The sequence below is a fragment of the Thalassophryne amazonica genome, chromosome 19, assembly GCF_902500255.1.
Source record: "Thalassophryne amazonica chromosome 19, fThaAma1.1, whole genome shotgun sequence".
NCBI classification, from domain to species: Eukaryota; Metazoa; Chordata; class Actinopteri; order Batrachoidiformes; family Batrachoididae; genus Thalassophryne; species Thalassophryne amazonica.
In genome coordinates, this window is record NC_047121.1 from 10808173 (window position 1) to 10830347 (window position 22175).

At 43.9% G+C, this 22175-nt stretch overlaps 1 protein-coding gene across 1 annotated transcript in view; it reads right to left on the reverse strand.

The window, feature by feature from the left end:
* cfap100 (cilia and flagella associated protein 100) overlaps positions 1-22175 on the reverse strand; it is a 61955-nt gene that overhangs the window by 35454 nt on the left and 4326 nt on the right. The window contains exons 3-4 of the mRNA XM_034195174.1: positions 10903-10958; positions 7104-7255 (exon numbers count right to left, since the gene is read on the reverse strand). Of these exons, the coding sequence (XP_034051065.1) occupies positions 7104-7255; positions 10903-10958 (208 nt within the window). The remainder of the gene's footprint in view (positions 1-7103; positions 7256-10902; positions 10959-22175) is intronic.

Genomic DNA, 22175 nt, shown 5'->3' on the forward strand with positions numbered 1-22175 from the left:
CATCCCCAAAAACACTGTCCCTACTGTGAAGCATGGGGATGGAAGCATCATGCTTTGGGGGTGTTTTTCTGCACATGGGACAGGACGACTGCACTGTATTAAGGAGAGGATGGCCGGGGCCATGTATTCAATCAACTTCAATCAACTTTTTTCTTATATAGCGCCAAATCACAACAAACAGTTGCCCCAAGGCGCTCCATATTGCAAGGCAAGGCCATACAATAATTATGAAAAACCCCAACGGTCAAAACAACCCCCTATGAGCAAGCACTTGGCAACAGTGGGAAGGAAAAACTCCCTTTTAACAGGAAGAAACCTCCAGCAGAACCAGGCTCAGGGAGGGGCAGTCTTCTGCTGAGACTGGTTGGGGCTGAGGGAAAAAACCAGGAAAAAGACATGCCGAGAAGGGGGGCAGAGATCGATCACTAATGATTAAATGCAGAGTGATGCATACGGAGCAAAAAGAGAAAGAAACAGTGCATCATGGGAACCCCCCACAATCTACGTCTAAAGCAGCATAACCAAGGGATGGTCCAGGGTCACCCGATCCAGCCCTAACTATAAGCCTTAGCGAAAAGGAAAGTTTTAAGCCTAATCTTAAAAGTAGAGAGGGTATCTGTCTCCCTGATCTGAATTGGGAGCTGGTTCCACAGGAGAGGAGCCTGAAAGCTGAAGGCTCTGCCTCCCATTCTACTCTTACAAACCCTAGGAACTACAAGTAAGCCCGCAGTCTGAGAACGAAGCGCTCTAATGGGGTAATATGGTACTACGAGGTCCCTAAGATAAGATGGGACCTGATTATTCAAAACCTTATAAGTAAGAAGAAGAATTTTAAATTCTATTCTAGAATTAACAGGAAGCCAATGAAGAGAGGCCAACACGGGTGAGATATGCTCTCTCCTGCTAGTCCCCGTCAGTACTCTAGCTGCAGCATTCTGAACCAACTGAAGGCTTTTTAGGGAACTTTTAGGACAACCTGATAATAATGAATTACAATAGTCCAGCCTAGAGGAAATAAATGCATGAATTAGTTTTTCAGCATCACTCTGAGACAAGACCTTTCTGATTTTAGAGATATTGCGTAAATGCAAAAAGGCAGTCCTACATATTTGTTTAATATGCGCTTTGAATGACATATCCTGATCAAAAATGACTCCAAGATTTCTCACAGTATTACTAGAGATCAGGGAAATGCCATCCAGAGTAACGATCTGATTAGACACCATGCTTCTAAGATTTGTGGGGCCAAGTACAATAACTTCAGTTTTATCTGAGTTTAAAAGCAGGAAATTAGAGGTCATCCATGTCTTTATGTCTGTAAGACAATCCTGCAGTTTAGCTAATTGGTGTGTATCCTCTGGCTTCATGGATAGATAAAGCTGGGTATCATCTGCGTAACAATGAAAATTTAAGCAATACCGTCTAATAATACTGCCTAAGGGAAGCATGTATAAAGTGAATAAAATTGGTCCTAGCACAGAACCTTGTGGAACTCCATAATTAACTTTAGTCTGTGAAGAAGATTCCCCATTTACATGAACAAACTGTAATCTATTAGACAAATATGATTCAAACCACCGCAGCGCAGTGCCTTTAATACCTATGACATGCTCTAATCTCTGTAATAAAATTTTATGGTCAACAGTATCAAAAGCAGCACTGAGGTCCAACAGAACAAGCACAGAGATAAGTCCACTGTCCGAAGCCATAAGAAGATCATTTGTAACCTTCACTAATGCTGTTTCTGTACTATGATGAATTCTAAAACCTGACTGAAACTCTTCAAATAGACCATTCCTCTGCAGGTGATCAGTTAGCTGTTTTACAACTACCCTCTCAAGAATCTTTGAGAGAAAAGGAAGGTTGGAAATTGGCCTATAATTAGCTAAGATCGCTGGGTCAAGTGATGGCTTTTTAAGTAATGGTTTAATTACTGCCACCTTAAAGGCCTGTGGTACATAACCAACTAACAAAGATAGATTGATCATATTTAAGATTGAAGCATTAAATAATGGTAGGACTTCCTTGAGCAGCCTGGCAGGAATGGGGTCCAATAAACATGCCGATGGTTTGGACGAAGCAACCAATGAAAATAACTCAGACAGAACAACCGGAGAGAAAGAGTCTAACCAAATACCGGCATCACTGAAAGCAGCCAAAGATAACGATACATCTTTGGGATGGTTATGAGTAATTTTTTCTCTAATAGTCAAAATTTTGTTAGCAAAGAAAGTCATGAAGTCATTACTAGTTAAAGTTAATGGAATACTCAGCTCAATAGAGCTCTGACTCTTTGTCAGCCTAGCTACAGTGCTGAAACGAAACCTGAGGTTATTCTTATTTTCTTCAATTAGTGATGAGTAGAAAGATGTCCTAGCTTTACGGAGGGCTTTTTTATAGAGCAACAAACTCTTTTTCCAGGCTAAGTGAAGATCTTCTAAATTAGTGAGACGCCATTTCCTCTCCAACTTACGGGTTATCTGCTTTAAGCTGCGAGTTTGTGAGTTATACCACAGAGTCAGGCACTTCTGATTTAAAGCTCTCTTTTTCAGAGGAGCTACAGCATCCAAAGTTGTCTTCAATGAGGACATGTAATACTATTGACGAGATACTCTAACTCCCTTACAGAGTTTAGGTAGCTACTCTGCTCTGTGTTGGTATATGACATTAGAGAACATAACGAAGGAATCATATCCTTAAACCTAGTTACAGCGCTTTCTGAAAGACTTCTAGTGTAATGAAACTTATTCCCCACTGCAGGGTAGTCCATCAGGGTAAATGTAAATGTTATTAAAAAATGATCAGACAGAAGGGAGTTTTCAGGGAATACTGTTAAGTCTTCTATTTCCATACCATAAGTCAGAACAAGATCTAAGATATGATTAAAGTGGTGGGTGGACTCATTTACTTTTTGAGCAAAGCCGATAGAGTCTAATAATAGATTAAATGCAGTGTTGAGGCTGTCATTCTCAGCATCTGTGTGGATATTAAAATCGCCCACTATAATTATCTTATCTGAGCTAAGCACTAAGTCAGACAAAAGGTCTGAAAATTCACAGAGAAACTCACAGTAACGACCAGGTGGACGATAGATAATAACAAATAAAACTGGTTTTTGGGACTTCCAATTTGGATGGACAAGACTAAGAGTCAAGCTTTCAAATGGATTAAAGCTCTGTCTAGGTTTTTGATTAATTAATAAGCTGGAATGGAAGATTGCTGCTAATCCTCCGCCACGGCCCGTGCTACGAGCATTCTGACAGTTAGTGTGACTCGGGGTGTTGACTCATTTAAACTAACATATTCATCCTGCTGTAACCAGGTTTCTGTTAGGCAGAATAAATCAATACGTTGATCAATTATTATATCATTTACCAACAGGGACTTAGAAGAGAGAGACCTAATGTTTAATAGACCACATTTAACTGTTTTAGTCTGTGGTGCAATTGAAGGTGCTATATTATTTTTTCTTTTTGAATTTTTATGCTTAAATAGATTTTTGCTGGTTATTGGTGGTCTGGGAGCAGGCACCGTCTCTACGGGGATGGGGCAACGAGGGGATGGCAGGGGGAGAGAAGCTGCAGAGAGGTGTATAAGACCACAGCTCTGCCTCCTGGTCCCAACGCTGGACAGTCACAGTTTGGAGGATCCAAGAAAATTGGCCAGATTTCTAGAAATGAGAGCTGCTCCATCTAAAGTGGGATGGATGCCGTCTCTCCTAACAAGACCAGGTTTTCCCCAGAAGCTTTGCCAATTATCAATGAAGCCCACCTCATTTTTTGGACACCACTCAGACAGCCAGCAATTCAAGGAGAACATGCGGCTAAACATGTCACTCCCGGTCTGATTGGGGAGGGGCCCAGAGAAAACAACAGAGTCCGACATTGTTTTTGCAAAGTTACACACCGATTTAATGTTAATTTTAGTGACCTCCGATTGGCGTAACCGAGTGTCATTACTGCCGACGTGAATTACAATCTTACCAAATTTACGCTTAGCCTTAGCCAGCAATTTCAAATGTCCTTCGATGTCGCCTGCTCTGGCCCCCGGAAGACAATTGACAATGGTTGCTGGTGTCGCTAACTTCACATTTCTCAAAACAGAGTCGCCAATAACCAGAGTTTGATCCTCGGCGAGTGTATCGTCGAGTGGGGAAAAACGGTTAGAGATGTGAACGGGTTGACGGTGTACACGGGGCTTCTGTTTAGGGCTACGCTTCCTCCTCACAGTCACCCAGTCAGCCTGCTTTCCCGACTGCCCGGGATCTGCCAGGGGGGAACTAGCGGCAGCTAAGCTACCTTGGTCCGCACCGACTACAGGGGCCTGGCTAGCTGTAGAATTTTCCACGGTGCGGAGCCGAGTCTCCAATTCGCCCAGCCTGGCCTCCAAAGCTACGAATAAGCTGCACTTATTACAAGTACCGTTACTGCTAAAGGAGGCCGAGGAATAACTAAACATTTCACACCCAGAGCAGAAAAGTACGGGAGAGACAGGAGAAGCCGCCATGCTAAATCGGCTAAGAGCTAGTAGCTACGCAACCTAGCGGATTCCTAAAAACACACAAAGTGAATAATGTGTAAATAATTTAAAGGTGATTCAGCAGAAGGAGTGCCCCAATCAAGGCACCAAACAGGCCATGAAGCAGCACAGGCAACGCACGACAACAGCGAACGCACGACAACGGTGCTAAAATAAAATAAAAATCAACTAAACACGCTGTGTAGCAGCACAGATAACGCACGACAACAGTGCTAAAAGAGAAAAAAAAATAAAAAAAAAAAAAAAAATAAAAAAAAAAATAAAAACGAAAGCGTTTGCAAGCTAGTTAGCTTGCCAACGCTGATGAAAGTTAGCTGATAAAAGTGCTCCGTCGCGATGTTTTGACCGTTAGAGGTCTTCCTTAGGCGTTGGAGTACAGTAAAAAAGTAAAAAAAAAAAAAAAAAAAAAAGTAAAAAGGTAAAAAAGTAAAAAAGTCTTGAAAAAGACTGTTAATTCAAGTCCAAAGCAGCAGGTAGCAGTCTCTGCGTAAACAGTCCCAACAGAGAGCCAAAATTCTGATGCCAACACGTAAACCAACACGTATCTGAACACGTATTGCGAGAATGTGGGGAACAACCTCCTTCCCTCAGTTAGAGCATTGAAGATGGGTCATGGATGGGTCTTCCAACATGACAATGACCAGATGCACACAGTCAGGATAACCAAGGAGTGGCTCTGTAAGAAGCATATCAAGGTTCTGGAGTGGCTTAGCAGTCTCCAGACCTAAACCCAATAGAAAATCTTTGGAGGGAGCTAAAACCCTGTGTTTCTCAGCGACAGCCCAGTAACCTGGCTGATCTAGAGAAGATCTGTGTGGAGGAATGGGCCAAAATCCCTGCTGCAGTGTGTGCAAACCTGGTGAAAAACTACAGGAAACATTTGACCTCTGTAATTGCAAACAAAGGCTACTGTACCAAATATTAACATTGATTTTCACAGGTGTTGAAATACTTATCTGCAGCAGTAACATACAAATAAATTATTAAAAAATCATACATTGTGATTTCTGGAATTTTTTTAGATTGTCTCTCACAGTGGACATTCACCTAAGCGTCTGATGCAGATGGAACAGCGCTAAATGCAGTCCATTTACCATTTGTAACAACTTGCAGGTCATCTTTTTCACAAGCTCTTCTCACTTGCCTTTTTTTGGAATGAATGTAGTTGTTGTAATCCAAAATTAATGTAAGTAATTAGGTTTAAAAAGTTTAATGTTGTGGTACTGACTACGGTTAACTAAATGATATGGACTGCATTTATATAGCACTTTTACATCTGCATCAGCCCCTCAAAGTGCTTCACAATGATGCCTCACATTCATCCATTCACAATCAGACACCGATGTCAGGGTGCTGCCATGTATAAATGGCCTGAAAAGAGGATTAATGAGTGAGTGATGCAAAGAAGCAAACTTTCCTCAGGCCATCAGTGCAATAATGACTTCAGAATAATAACAATACAACTCAAAACACTAACAGCATAGATGAAATATTACCACAGACAATGCAAGGTAACTAAATCATTATAATCCTCAGTAACAATTAACCATAATACATAACCACACAATATTACTCAATTATATAGTCTAGCTTTAAATTATGCTCTAACAGCATATTCAGTAGTCCAGCATTTAAGAACCTACACAATAAGCTAACATTACACACACTTTTCCTGTGGCTACGAACAGATCAGTGAGCTCACAGCATTACACTCCCCTGCTGCCTCCCTCTCGCAACTACAACTACAGATAATACTGTTGAAATTAGAATGGTATTTTGGATCTAAGGCATGAAGAAACACAAAAATACTATACCCAAACTGTCATGACAGGAAGTAAATATTTTAACCCAACTATGATAAAATGGAGATGTTTATGCTATTTCAGAATGTATTCCATATGAGACCAATTTAATCTATTGCTGATTATTCAATCCATCACATATGCAAGGCGCTCACTGCACAGCAGGAGCAACTTGGGGATTAAAGACCTTGCCCAAGGGCCCTTAGTGATGTTTCCAGTCAGGTTGGGGTTTGAACTGAGGATCCTCTGGTCTCAAGCCCCCCATTTAATCACTAGACCATCACATCCCCAACTAACAGCTAATGTCTCCCTGCAATGCAAAATATTTTAAAATAACCTGGGGAAGTGATAGTTTAGCAGTTACCGGTGGGGTTAAGACCAGAGGATTCTTGGTTCCAACCCCCGCAAGACCAGAAAAATCACTAAGGATCCACGTTGCTCCCATTGTTCAGCTGAGCGTCTTGCATGGCAGCACTCTGTCATCGTGTGAGCGTGTTTAAATGGGTGAATGTGAGGCATCATTGTGAAGTGCTTTGAGTTTCTGATTCAGATGGAAGTATGATATAAATGCAGTCCATTTACCATCCAACCCTGAGCACAGCTGTACAAAATGATGACTAAATCAGTTGTTTAATTCTAAAAGTGATCAGTGCTAAACACATTTAATAATGTTCAGCAAATGTCATTTAAGAAGACTAAGGCTCAAACATACATTTCTTCACCAAAAAGCATCGTCATGCTTTATTGGTAGACATTGCTTACATGGTTTTAGACTCCAAAAATTTCTTCTCCAGGTTCTTGAGGTGCAGATTTTCTGTGTCACGGAAAGTTTTAAGCATTTCCACGTAGTCTTCCTGTTCTTTAATGGCCTGCTGCAGCTTCATAATCTCTAACATCTTGTCTCTCACAATGAACTGAGACAAGGTCGACATCAGACACAAGTCAGAAGAGCAAAAAAAGGACACAGTGATTGGACAGCACAAAAGAGATGCAGCCATTTTTTTGACAATACTCATGTGAATTTCAAACATTTAAAATGTACAAAATCCGCTCTGATGATATCTTCTTTCACTGGTTGTTTTGAAGTTATTCTGATGACCAGGCTTGGGGAGTACATGTAACGGCGTTACATAATTAGGATACAAAAAAAAAGGTAACTGTATTCCGCTACAGTTACAGAAAAAAAGACGTATTCAGATTACAGGTATATTTAGTAAAAATGGGGATTAGTTCGCAGGATTACAATTTTAATGCATTTTATGATATTATCTGTATATAATATTTTTTTTTTCTTTGAAACGAAAACATCCCTTCATGGACAGCGACATGACGTCTCCTAACCGGGCAAAATATTGATGAAGTACCTGGATGTTAATACATTTTCAATGGAGATCCGCGACTGAACACACTCAGAAAAATGCTCGCAAAATACGTGTTAAAATGCCATTTTGACCTGGATATCGAGCCAGTAAAATTAAATAACATTAAATTATGTCAAGAAAGTATTAAACTTACTCTGACACTCACACATTCCCAAATATTAATGTTGAAAGTTACACGGATCTGCGCTGTTAAGCAGCACTGCTGAGCTGAGGCGTCCTGCAGCTGCTGTTCAACGCAGCGCAGCTCCTAAAACCATTACAATACATTTATACGAGGTCTGTCCGTAAAGTATAGGTCCTTTTTATTTTTTTCAAAAACTATATGGATTTCATTCATATGTTTTTACGTCAGACATGCTTGAACCCTCGTGCGCATGCGTGAGTTTTTCCACGCCTGTCGGTGACGTCATTCGCCTGTGAGCACTCCTTGTGGGAGGAGTCATCCAGCCCCTCGTCGGAATTCCTTTGTCTGAGAAGTTGCTGAGAGACTGGCGCTTTGTTTGATCAAAATTTTTTCTAAACCTGTGAGACACATCGAAGTGGACACGGTTCGAAAAATTAAGCTGGTCTTCAGTGAAAATTTTAACAGCTGATGAGAGATTTTGAGGTGATTCTGTCGCTTTAAGGACTTTTCACGGTGCGAGACGTCGCGCAGCGCTCTCAGGCGGCGTCATCAGCCTGTTTCAAGCTTAAAACCTCCACATTTCAGGCTTTATTGATCCAGGACGTCGTGAGAGAACAGAGAAGTTTCAGAAGAAGTCGGTTTCAGCATTTTATCCGGATATTCCACTGTTAAAGGAGATTTTTTTAATGAAAGACGTGCGGGCGGATTGCAGCGTCGGCTCGGAGCCGCCGCGACGCTCCGCCACAGGAAAAACACCTCTGTTGGAAGCCTTGAGGACAAGTTGGAACATCTCCAGCTGATAAACAATTTCTCATATACTCACTCCACTGAAAGCCATCAAAAGCCGCCTGGATTTTACAAATGGTTATCAACACGGAGGTGTTTTTCCTGTGCCGCCGCGCTGCGTCGACTGCGTCCCGACGCGCGGACCCATCCGCACGTCTTTCATTAAAAAAATCTCCTTTAACAGTGGAATATCCCGATAAAATGCTGAAACCGACTTCTTCTGAAACTTCTCTGTTCTCTCATGACGTCCTGGATCAATAGAGCCTGAAATGTGGAGGTTTTAAGCTTGAAACAGGCTGACGACGCTGCCTGAGAGCGCTGCACGACGTCTCGCACCGTGAAAAGTCCTTAAAGCGACAGAATCACCTCAAAATCTCTCATCAGCTGTTAAAATTTTCACTGAAAACCAGCTTAATTTTTCGAACCATGTCCACTTCGATGTGTCTCACAGGTTTAGAAAAAATTTTGATCAAACAAAGCGCCAGTCTCTCAGCAACTTCTCAGACAAAGGAATTCCGACGAGGGGCTGGACGACTCCTCCCACAAGGAGTGCTCACAGGCGAATGACGTCACCGACAGGCATGGAAAAACTCACGCATGCGCACGAGGGTGCAAGCATGTCTGACGTAAAAACATATGAATGAAATCCATATAGTTTTTGAAAAAATAAAAAGGACCTATACTTTACGGACAGCCCTCGTATATTATATTTTTACACAATTATCCTTTATTGACCGAGTTTCATTCATGAAGTCAGTGGTGTGGGCACACATCTCTCTGTGTGGGTGTGACTGTGAGTGGCACAGCGCGGGTTTTAAGGTGTAAATTAAAAAAAAAATCCCCAGTCTTGTCGAACAATTTTAATCACTAACGACAAGTATTTTTACTAGACATTGGTCTAGCAGTGGAAAATATCAACTAGATATGAGTGAAGAGTTAATGGTCCGTGTCATCGGGCAACACAGGTACGGCAGGAAACATACAGCTGTTTATCATCCAAATATCATGGACGAAGTGACAAGAAGAACCAAAACCACTTACTTATGGAAGGAAATATTGTCTCACTTGTTCCTCCATTTGTGGCTTTGCCAACATGCGCAGCTTTGCGGCATATTCCACCTGTTTCTTGAACTTCTATGCGCGCAAATCACTAACTTGCCTGGAATTAAAATGGTGACCACGCCTCCTTACTGACAGTATTTACTTAATGGTTTTCATTATGCTTTTGTTCTTATTATGAAAGTTCACTATGTGGACTGATATGTTAAACATGGTGTGAATGCCATGTGAAAGAGTAAAGTAAGATAATTTTATGTTTACTGAACAAGTAGCAGATTTTTTTTGTTTTGTCTATTGTTCTGCAAGCCACTTTTAATTACAAATTCATCTGCACACCACCTGAGTTTTCATTATCCTTCATTTGTTTGGCATTTTTTGTTGAAAATTTAGCAGGTGAACACTGGGTGTGTTTAAAACAATATTGTGGGTGCTCTTAATTCATAATGTGAAGTAAAACAGAGCATGCCATGTAAAAGAAACAGTTTTATTTTTGTTTAATAAACTGTACTACATAGTCAAGACTATTTCTATTTTGTTTATTTTGTCTGTATTAGCATATTTGATATTGGAGTAATCCAGAAGTAATTGAAAGTAATCAAATTACATTAATATTATGGTACTTGGATTACGTTACTGATTACATTTTTCAACAGGTAACTAGTAACTGTATCGGAATACATTTTTAAAGTAACCCTTCCAACCCTGCTGATGACTAGTCATGAGTTAACACACGTATGTTCTGTTGTGGACAGTTGAAATTGAATCATACGTGCAGCGTTCGTGCATGGGGTGGGGGTGGGGGGGTATTGTTTTCATTCCTATGTGTCCTCTGTGTGAATAAAATAACTTGAAGATCCATTCTGGAAGGAAAAAACCTTGATGTAGTAATTAAGGGTCAGCACAGGACAAAGTGCTGTGATTTTGAAAAAAATCTATAAAAAGTCAAGGTCAAAGGCCTAAGTCAAACGTTTGGCCCGGTGCTTATATACTGTAGCAGTGTACCCGGACATTGACTGACACTGCTCATATGAGAAGATCTGATTTAGCAACAGAGCTGCATGAAGTCAGAAAAAACCCCAATATCACAAATATGATAATGAGGAAAAAGCCTGTATTTTATTTCATATGTGATGTGTGCACTTCAGGATAACTTAGTTTAAAGAAGTACAAGTTGCAGTAAACTATAAGGGCGGCTCAGGCAGTCATTTACCTGCACAGTGGCGTATTCCCGTTCCAATTCCAAGTTGCTGTCATTTGTAGCATTTTCTGAGGACGGAGTATAATTTAACACACATATTAATTACTGAATTAATAAGACACTCCTGATTTTACAGCTGTAACAGGAACTCTTTATTAAAGTGGACTGAAGTGGATTAAGTGTAAAGCAATAAAAGTGTTGTGTGTTGGGGGGTGTGGCTGGATATTTTGGTGTTCTTTTCTTTTCTTTGCTCTTCAGGTGGCATGGAAACTGATTTGTCTGTGGAGAAGGTGCTGGCTAAAGAGTCCTCACCCTCATCAACATCATGTGTAGCACCTGTGACTGGTGCTCACATGCAACCTTAAAGACTTTCAGCTGAAGCAGATAATTGGATGGCGTTCTGCATTTAAGTCATGTGTGATTCAAGCAGAACTGCCGGGAACTCGACCTTGTGATGTCCGTTTGTGAGACGCTGAGGACCGCGCCTGGGTTTGACACATCGAGCCCGTGAAGCAAGGAAGGGTGAGGGACACATGCTGTCAGCACACATCAAAGGTGATTAAGTGTTCGACTAATTGTTGATAGTAACTTGGTGTTTTGTTACGCAGTATACTGGAATTGTGATGAGAATTGTGTAGCTCGCTTCTCACTGCTGTGGCGTGCAGGATAAGTGATCCTCCACTTGTTGTGAGAAGCTGCTCATTTGCATAAAGTTAAAAAATGCAGACCTGAATGTGTTGCTGATAGCGTGTGTCTTTTGAAAGATATTGTTGTAACTGCTGACTTACCTCACCTCTTCTTTGCTTCACAGAGAGTCAGTTTGTCGTGTCCACCTGGGGGGTGTTTGTCTGGTGGTAGTGGGTCCAGGAACGCCGGGCTTCTATCCTTTTGGGCGCTTAAGAGCGTGCCAACAGTCACTCCACCAGAAGGATGTTGTTTTAGTTTTGTACACATTATCATGCACAGGTGAAAAATAAATTGTTTCTGTTGTTGGAACCGCTTTCTGGTTATTTTTAGCGCTGGGTTCTGTCTGACGCAGGTCCGCTCCTCAACTCGCGTCGACACATAACAGTAGTTCCCGGCCATTCCATAATGGACCCAGCGGCAGAAGCGGTTCCTTTTGCCGAAAAAGTTCAAGAACACTTGGAGAAAATATGGGAGCAATTACAGCATCTCGCAAACCAAATTAAACAAGCAGACGCCCGTGTTACGGAGCTTGCAGCGCAGGCCGTTCCGCTTCCTGCTGCTCCAGCTGCGGCACCATCGATACTAGTGCAGATAACTCCGTCACCCAGAGATTCGGCGTCCGAACTGATTGTTTGTCGTCCGGAGCCTTGTGTGGTGATGCAATGTTCTCTGGTTTCTGCTCAGGCAGGTTGGAGCGCCGCAGCTTTACGAGGAATGTTTGTAGATGGGTTAAATGAGTCGTTAAAAGACGAGCCGGCAGTCCGTGACGAGCCAAACGATTTAGATGAGCTAATATCATTGGTGATTCGTCTAGATGTTCGGATGAAGGAGCGTGGACGCGAGAGAGGACGCCCATCAGAGCGGGTTTTTTCGTCTCGGGGCTTTCCCCGACACAGATCCGGGCCGCCTCTTCTTCGCCCCACTGAGGCTCCTCCGACGGGACTTCTGGCTCCTCCTATTGACGAGCCCATGCAGCTCGGACGAGCGGAGATTACTGTATTGCCCCGACATGTAAGCGTCAAGAGAAATAATGATGACGTATCTCCAAGTGTTCTGGGACAGGCAAAATAACACACATAAAAAAAAAAAAAATAATCTAGCACGGGTAAATGTTTTGTTTTCTTTAAATAGGGGTTATAATTGTATGGGGAGTCAGAGGCGTATCTGGTGGAGTGATTGTTAGGCAGTTAGAAGTCCGCCTGGGCTCACTTAATTGTTAATTTTTTATGTGTTTTTAGGTATTTTCTGTTTGGGTTGTTGGGTCGTTTTATTTCGTTGTTTTTTATTTCTCTACGTCCCTAACCCCAACCTCACTTGCCCCAAGACCGTTTGTCTTGTGGGTTGTGGGGTGGTGCAGGTTGGTCACGCTGAGCATTCTCAGAAGACCTCTGCACCTAGGGGGGGGGGGGTGTTAGAGGCGTTTTTCTTGGTTTGGTTAGGGCCCAGTTCCACTCCAGCCTCGGTGAGCCTTTGTACCGTTCGTCATTGGTGTTGCCGGGGTGTGGTGCAGCGGAGACTTACCTCAGTCGGAGGGGTGGGCCGATCTGTTGCCGTTCGCCATTTCGGTAGTTCCACCCCTCCCGAGAGGCTGGGGTATGGTCGAGTTGGGGCACCGGACGTATTTTCGGTTCTCCGCTGCGCCTTGGGGTTGGAGCTGGGTTAGTTTTTTTCCTGTTCCCTTCTCCGGCTTAATGTTTTGAGCCGTTTGCCAAAGTTGAGCCGCCGAGGGGCTCTGGGAGGGACCCGGGGTCTTTCGGGGTGCCGGGGAGGGTAACAGCGTTTACGGTTGTTTTATATCCCCCCGGGGTTGTTTTTTGGTAGTCCTCCGGGGGTTGATTTTTGATTTTGTTCTGTTTCCTTCTGGGTTCCACCTCCAGGGTTGATGGGACGGTCCTCTGGGGGGGAATTGGCTTGGGGCCAACTAGCCAAGTGTGACCGGGTCTGGGGTTCCGGGGTTGTGGGGAGGGTACCTCCTGGGGTTGATGGTACGGTCCTCTGGGGGGCGCCGTTTGCTCCATGTACACCTGGGGACCTTTATGGGATTATGGTTCTGGCTGTTCCTCCTGGAACTGGCGATGAAGGCCTTCTGGGGGGGGTTGGGCTCTGCAGGTCATTCTGGGGGGGTTGTTTGTTATTTTTCTTTTATGCATTTACGTTTGTATTGTGTTTGTGGGGCTGTGTTGGGTTTTTGTGTTTGGGAGTTTTTCTTTTCTTCCCGGGGTTTGATGGGACGGTCCCCTGGGGAGGTTTTGGGTGGGTTTTATGTTTTTTTCTGTGTTGAATTGTACTGGGGAATGTTTTGGGGCTTTTGTTGATGCCAGCCGGCCTTCCAGCTGCGGTGCCTGTCCTGCTGTCTGTGGTGGACCTTGGGAGCGTGGTGCTGTCTGCTTCCTGACGTGGACCCCGGAGGGAGGTGCTGTTCTCGGGCCTGGTCTGTTCGGTCGCCGGGAGGCTTCCCGTTGATGGGGGGGTACTGTTGTGTGTTGGGGGGTGTGGCTGGATATTTTGGTGTTCTTTTCTTTTCTTTGCTCTTCAGGTGGCATGGAAACTGATTTGTCTGTGGAGAAGGTGCTGGCTGAAGAGTCCTCACCCTCATCAACATCATGTGTAGCACCTGTGACTGGTGCTCATATGCAACCTTAAAGACTTTCAGCTGAAGCAGATAATTGGATGGCGTTCTGCATTTAAGTCATGTGTGATTCAAGCAGAACTGCCGGGAACTCGACCTTGTGATGTCCGTTTGTGAGACGCTGAGGACCGCGCCTGGGTTTGACACATCGAGCCCGTGAAGCAAGGAAGGGTGAGGACACATGCTGAGGACACTAATTGTTGATAGTAACTTGGTGTTTTGTTACGCAGTATACTGGAATTGTGATGAGAATTGTGCAGTTTGCTTCTCACTGCTATGGCGTGCAGGATAAGTGATCCTCCACTTGTTGTGAGAAGCTGCTCATTTGCATAAAGTTAAAAAATACAGACCTGAATGTGTTGCTGATAGCGTGTGTCTTTTGAAAGATATTGTTGTAACTGCTGACCTACCTCACCTCTTCTTTGCTTCACAGAGAGTCAGTTTGTCGTGTCCACCTCGGGGGTGTTTGTCTGGTGGTAGTGGGTCCAGGAACGCCGGGCTTCTATCCTTTTGGGCGCTTAAGAGCATGCCAACAGTCACTCCACCAGAAGGACGTTGTTTTAGTTTTGTACACATTATCATGCACAGGTGAAAAATAAATTGTTTCTGTTGTTGGAACCGCTTTCTGGTTATTTTTAGCGCTGGGTTCTGTCTGACGCAGGTCCGCTCCTCAACTCGCATCGACACATAACAAAAAGAATGCCTGCATTCCACAGGGGTTCAAGGCCACCCCTGCCCAGTCTCCTTGTAATGTTGAGTTGCGTCGGGTCAATGTTGTTGCCGTTGATGCCACCTCATGTGGCTATGGAGGCCGATTTTGGAGCCGCACACTCTTCCACAGATGGAGCAGGCATGTCCTGATGTTTGAGAGGAGTTTTCTTCTGCCTGCTGGTGTTGTTGTGCACGTCTTGTGGTCCTCCTTTCAATAAAGATGTTGTTTATTTGCTCAGTAGCTTTCTTGCAGATCTTTCTCCAGGTTGGTCTGTTAGCAGCTAGGTTCTCGAGGTGACCAGGGTTGATGTTGCAATGTCTCAGGAGTTCTTTCGTATAGTCCTTGTAGCGCCTCTTCTGGCCACCAGGAGCCCGCTTTGACTCGAGTAGTTGCCCATAGAGTACTTGACGTGGGAGACGGTATCCAGTCATGCGGATGGTGTGGCCAACCCAGCGTAGATGTCTGTTGGCCAAAGCTGCCTCCATGCTGATGGTGCCAGTCGTACTCAGGATGTCAGTGTGGGGGATCCGGTCTTCCCAGGTCAGATTGAGTATTTTTTGTAGACATCTGATGTGAAACATCTCCAGGCTTTTATATGACGTCTGTATGGGGTCCATGTTTCTGCCCCATACAGCAAGGTGGAGACACAGACTGTATTGTAGAAGGCAACTTGGTGCTGATTTTCAGATTTTTGTTTCCAAACACTCTTTTCCGGAGGCGGCCAAAAACAGATGAGGCTTTATTAATCCGGTTATGTATTTCATTGTCAAGACAAGTGTCAGCAGAAACTGTGGAGCCTAGGTAAGTGAAATGGGAAACAATGCTGAGTGGACTTCCATTGATATGAAAGCTAGCAGGTGAGAGAGATTCAGTGCAAAGTTGAGCCATGACCTCAGTTTTTTTGGTGTTAACCTGAAGACCAAAGGATTGGTATAGAGCTGAGATGGTGTCCAGAGCGTGCTGCATAGACTCTGGGCTGTGTGCCAGGATAGCACAATCATCTGCATACTGGAGTTCATGGATGTTTTATGTTGATGTGCAGTCCATTCAGTCCATGATAAAGACGGTAGCCTCTTTAACATCAGACAGCCTGGAGCTGTCTGATGTTAAAGAGGCTACCGTCGAGGCGGTATTCCAGGTCCACACCATGTTTGTACTGCAGGGCATGGTGGAGCAAGCGAGTGACTGCTGAGAGAAAGATATTGAAAAGTACTGGTGCCAGGACACAGCCTTGCTTCACCCCGACTTGGTGATGGCAAATAAAAATCTTGGATCTGCTTGGTCGTGTATGAAAACGATAGCTGGGCTTCAGGAGCCCAAGTCCAGATCCATCACCTTGTTGAAGGACTTTCAGACAGATGTTGAATTTGCAAATGCTCTGAATAGTTTTTACACTAGGTTTGATATCTTAGATCACAGTTCAGAGATTAAGGAAATAAAGCATAAAGTGAAAGACAGTCAGCACTTTTTTATTTCCCAAAAAGAGGTAGAAAAATCTTTTTGTGCCCTCAAACCAAAAAGTCAGGGCCCTGATAATGTTTGCAGTCGCCTCTTAAAAAATTGTGCTAACGAGCTGAGTCCTATTTTCCAATTTATCTTTAATACGTCTCTGGAAATGCAAACTGTACCAAAAGTGTGGAAAGATGCTGTTGTTGTCCCTGCCACCAAAAATTGTACTCTAAAAGTTCTAAATGACTTTAGGCCTACAGCTTTGACGTCCATTGTCATGAAAACCTTTGAGAAATTGGTGAGAACTGAAATTATTAATCAAGTAGGTGCCAACTTGGACCCTATGCAATTTGCCTATAGGCCAAATAGAGGGGTCGAGGATGCCACAGTCACTTTAATGAACTTACTTTTCAGACACCTTGAAGGGAAAGGTGCACATGCCAGACTTTTATTCATTGACTTTTCTTCTGCTTTTAACACAATTCAGCCCCACATTTTAGCTTCAAGACTTTTAGAACATTTTAATCTAAGTTGCAATCTTGTGGGCTGGATTCTGAGCTTCCTCACTAACAGGACACAAAAAGTTAGAGTAAATGGGGTCTTGTCTGATCAGACCCAGTCCTCCACCGGGTCACCACAAGGTAGTGCTATCTCTCCACTTTTGTATATTTTATACACTGATATCTGCAGAAGTTGGAGGGATGGTAGGACTATTCTTAAGTATGCAGATGACACTGTTATTGTCAGCCTGCTACAGGCCAATGAGGCTGGCCATGGTCCTGTTGTAGATGATTTCTTGGACTGGTGTGAGAAGTCTTTTCTACAGATGAATGTATTGAAGACTAAAGATATGGTCATTGACTTTAGGAAGGGTGCCCACAAACATGGAGCAACTCTCCTAAAAGGTCAGGCTGTAGAAACTGTGAGCACCTATAAATATCTGGGTAATGTCATTGATGACAAACTCACCTTTGAGTCTAATTGTGAAGTGGTGTGTAAAAGAGGATACCAGCGCTTGTTCTGTCTTAGAAAACTGGCGTCCTTTCACATTGACAAATCACTGTTAACTATGTTTTATCGTTGTTATATTGAATCTGTTTTATCTTTCTGTCTGTTGTCATGGTTTGGAAATTTGTCAGTTAAAAACAAAAAGTCTGAATCAGATTTTAAAATGGGCGAGCAAAATCACTGGAGGAGAGTCTCAGTTGTATCCAGCCTCTCTGTACATGAGGCAGGTCCAGAGATTGGCTGAGGCTAAAGGACACCTCACATCCTCTTTTTGATCAGTTTGAACTGCTCCCTTCAGGACGGAGGTATAAAGCTCCTTCCTGCAGAACTAAGTGCTACAAGAGCACTTTTATTCCTGCTGCTATTAGTGCTCTTAACAGATGACTCTGAATGTATATTTAATTAATTTATCTGCTACTTTGCATTGAGATGGCAGGCACATTGTGACTTTCTTCTGGATGCCATGCTATTGGCCTGTACTTGCACTGCTCATTGTATTTTTATTATATTTATTGTATTTTTTTTATCGGTATTTATGTGTTTATGTGATTGTTATGAATGTAGTGACTCACTGCCAAACCAAATTTACCTTTTGGTACAAATAAAGTAACCTTGAACCTTGACATTGACAGTGAAGGGCTCAGACTGGAGTCCTCCCATGACAACTCTGGCTTGCATTCCATCGTGTAGTTACTTTAAAATAGAGAGGAACTTGGGTGCCACACCGAGTTTGTGGAGTTGTTTCCAAAGCATGCCACGATTTATGGTGTCAAATGCTTTGCTGAGGTCGATAAATGCAATGTAAAGGTCTCTGTGCTGCTCTCTACTTTTTTCAACTAGTTGCCGCAGAACAAATATCATATCAGTTGTGGATCTGGACTTTTGGAAGCCACACTGCGTTTCAGGTAGAGTACATTCTGAGATGTACTCCACCAGCCGAGACAACATGATTTTTGCGAGTACTTTTCCTGCTGTGGAGAGGAGGGATATTCCGTGACTGTTTCCACAGTCTGCTCTGTCCCCTTTCTGCTTGTAGAGGACAATGATGTTAGCATCCTTCCAGTCCTGGGGTACTATCTCAGATTTCCAAATTTGGGTGATTAGAAGGTGTACACGGCGTGTGAGGAGATAACCTCCATGTTTGAACACCTCTGCTGGGATACCATCAGGTCCTGGGCTTTTGTTGCTTTTTAAGCTCCTGATGGCCTTGGATGTTTCACTGAAGTCAGGAGGGGTGTCTAAGTGTTGCATCTGAGGCATAACTGGCGCCTTGTCAAGGTTGTTAGGATCTGCAGGGTTGGTGTGATTAAGTAGGCTTTGAAAGTGATTGGCCCAGCGGTCAAGGATCTCTTGGCGGTCTTTGAGAAGACTGTCTCCAGCAGCAGTTCGGACAGGGGTGAATATCTGCTTCCTTGGACCATATAAGGCTTTGATGGCATCGTAGAAGCTGTGAGTGTCATTGCAATCAGCAAGGTGTTGAATCTCCTTTGCTTTTTCCAGCCACCAGGTGTCTTTCATGGTCCTCAGTGCCAGTCGTGCTTTGGCTCTAGCCTTAGCGAAGTTAGATTTTAAGCTGGGGCATTGTGGGTTAGAAAGTAGAGCTTTGTGAGCCTGCTGTTTTTCTTGTAAAACCGTGTGGATATGAAAGGAGTTGTTGTCAAACCAGTCTTGATGCTGTTTGGTCTTGGTGCCTAGGGCTTTTGATGCTGCAGACTGGATAGCTACAGATAGAGCTGGCCAGTCATTGGCATCAGTGTCCTCCTGGATATGGGAAAGGTTGCAGGCAAGGTGACGTCGGAGGTTGGCAATGGTGTCTGGGTTGGAGAGAGCTGCAGTGTTCAGTCTTTTCTTTGGGGCCGTCTTAGGGCGACAAGGAGGAATGTTCAGGTGTAGTTTGGATCTGACCATGCAGTGGTCAGTCCAGCACTCCGCCCCGTGCATGGCTCTGGTGATGGTCACGTCCTGTCTGTCTCTTTGGTGGACAATGATGTAGTCCAGGAGATGCCAGGGCTTAGATCTGGGGTGTTGCAGGTGGTTTTGAGATGTTTCTTCATCTGGAAGATAGTGTTTGTAATGAGCAGCTGGTGTTCTGCACAGAGGGATAGCAGCCGATGCCCATTGCTGTTCATTTTCCCTACCCCATGCTGTCCAATGACCTTGTTCCAGATTAGATGTTCAGTACCCACTCTAGCATTGAAGTCACCCATAAGGAGGAGTTTGTCTGTAGCAGGGATTTTCTGGATGACTGCATCAAGGCTCCTGTAGAAGTCTACTTTCAGTGTGATATCTGCGTCCAGGGTTGGTGCATAAGCGCTGATGATGGTGACAAAGCATTTCTTAACAAGAGGAACACGCCATGTCATGAGTCGCTCGCTGATGCCAACAGGGGATTCTGGGATATTCTGCAGCAGTTTGGTTTTCACAGCAAAACCCACACCGTGGATATGACGCGTGCCTTCAGGAACCCCTTTCCAGAAGAAGGTGTAGCCTGCACCCACTTCTGTCAGGGAGTCCTCGCCGTGTAACCTGGTCTCACTGAGGGCTGCAATGTCGATGTTATATTTTGTGAGCTCAAGGGCTGTCCTTCGTTTAGGCCTGTTGGATGGTTCAGACATGTCCAGTAGGGTGCGAACATTCCAGGTGGCAATGTTCAGATGAATATTCTTCTTAGTTTTTTGGCTGCAGTAAGGGATGCTCTGATGGCTGCGGCTGCCCATCCAGAGTATTGGGGGAGCAGACAATTTTTAGACCACCTTCTCCAGGTCCTTCCCCGTCAGGGGTGAGCAGTGTGGAGCTGCTCAGTCGCAGTGAAAGCTGCCGAGGTGATGCGCTGCCCCATCCCGCAACACAACGACCGTCGCTCCACTGCCGCCTGTGTGCATGGTTTGACTAGGCACTCCCAGCCACATCCTTGGCCTGTGCGTACTGCCATTCCACATCACCACAGGGCTTTGGTGGGGGGCTTGGGGGGTGGGGCAGACAGGAAAGGGAATGGATGGAACAAGGAGCTTACACAAAGGAAAAGATTAGGGTGAGGGTATGGGTGCGCAATCCTTACTCCCACCATTCTTTGCTCAAACAGAGTCATTATATATATATATGTATGTGTGTATGTATGTATGTATATATATATACGAGGGCTGTCAATAAAGTAACGGTCCTTTTATTTTTTTCAAAAACTATATGGATTTCATTCATATGTTTTTACGTCAGACATGCTGGAACCCTCATGCGCATGCGTGAGTTTTTCCACGCCTGTCGGTGACGTCATTCGCCTGTGAGCACTCCTTGTGGGAGGAGTCGTCCAGCCCCTCGTCGGAATTCCTTTGTCTGAGAAGTTGCTGAGAGACTGGCGCTTTGTTTGATCAAAATTTTTTCTAAACCTGTGAGACACATCGAAGTGGACACGGTTCGAAAAATTAAGCTGGTTTTCAGTGAAAATTTTAATGGCTGATGAGAGATTTTGAGGTGATTCTGTCGCTTTAAGGACTTCCCACGGTGCGAGACGTCGCTCAGCGCTCTCAGCCGCCGTCGTCAGCCTGTTCAAGCTGAAAACCTCCACATTTCAGGTTCTATTGATCCAGGACGTCGTGAGAGAACAGAGAAGTTTCAGAAGAAGTCGGTTTCAGCATTTTATCCGGATATTCCACTGTTAAAGGAGATTTTTTTAATGAAAGACGTGCGGACGGGTCCACGCGTCGGGACGCAGCCGCCGCGACGCTCCGCCACAGGAAAAACACCTCTGTTGAAAGCCTTAAGGACAAGTTGGAACATGTCCTGCCTGTTAAACAATTTCTCATATACTCACTCCACTGAAAGCCATCAAAAGCCGCCTGGATTTTACAAATGGTTATCAACACGGAGGTGTTTTTCCTGTGCCGCCGCACCGCGTCGGCTGCGTCCCGATGCGCGGATCCGTCCGCACGTCTTTCATTAAAAAAGTCTCCTTTAACAGTGGAATATCCGGATAAAATGCTGAAACCGACTTCTTCTGAAACTTCTCTGTTCTCTCACGACGTCCTGGATCAATAGAGCCTGAAATGTGGAGGTTTTCAGCTTGAACAGGCTGACGACAGCGGCTGAGAGCGCTGCACGACGTCTCGCACCGTGGGAAGTCCTTAAAGCGACAGAATCACCTCAAAATCTCTCATCAGCCGTTAAAATTTTCACTGAAAACCAGCTTAATTTTTCTAACCGTGTCCACTTCGATGTGTCTCACAGGTTTAGAAAAAATTTTGATCAAACAAAGCGCCAGTCTCTCAGCAACTTCTCAGACAAAGGAATTCCGACGAGGGGCTGGACGACTCCTCCCACAAGGCGTGCTCACAGGCAATTGACGTCACCGACAGGCGTGGAAAAACTCACGCATGCGCACGAGGGTTCAAGCATGTCTGACGTAAAAACATATGAATGAAATCCATATAGTTTTTGAAAAAAATAAAAAGGACCGTTACTTTATTGACAGCCCACGTATATATATATGTGTGTGTGTATATATATGTGTGTGTTATTATTATTGAGACAACTATAAAAATTTCTGACACCGTCTCCCCCAGTAATAAATTACAATTCGCCCTAATTCATCATAACAGAACTGACAAGTTAATTTTGTGCCAGCTGCTACTGAGCTCCAATAAAACATGTGTTAGGTATTTTTTATTATTATTTTTGGAACATAAACTCTTAACATAAAACAAAAATAAAAAACACACTTTTTTTCACATCGTCATTATTGGGTATTGTGTGTCGAATTTTGAGGAAAAAATATAGTTGCTCTTTCGATCTATGTGGTGCATCAAA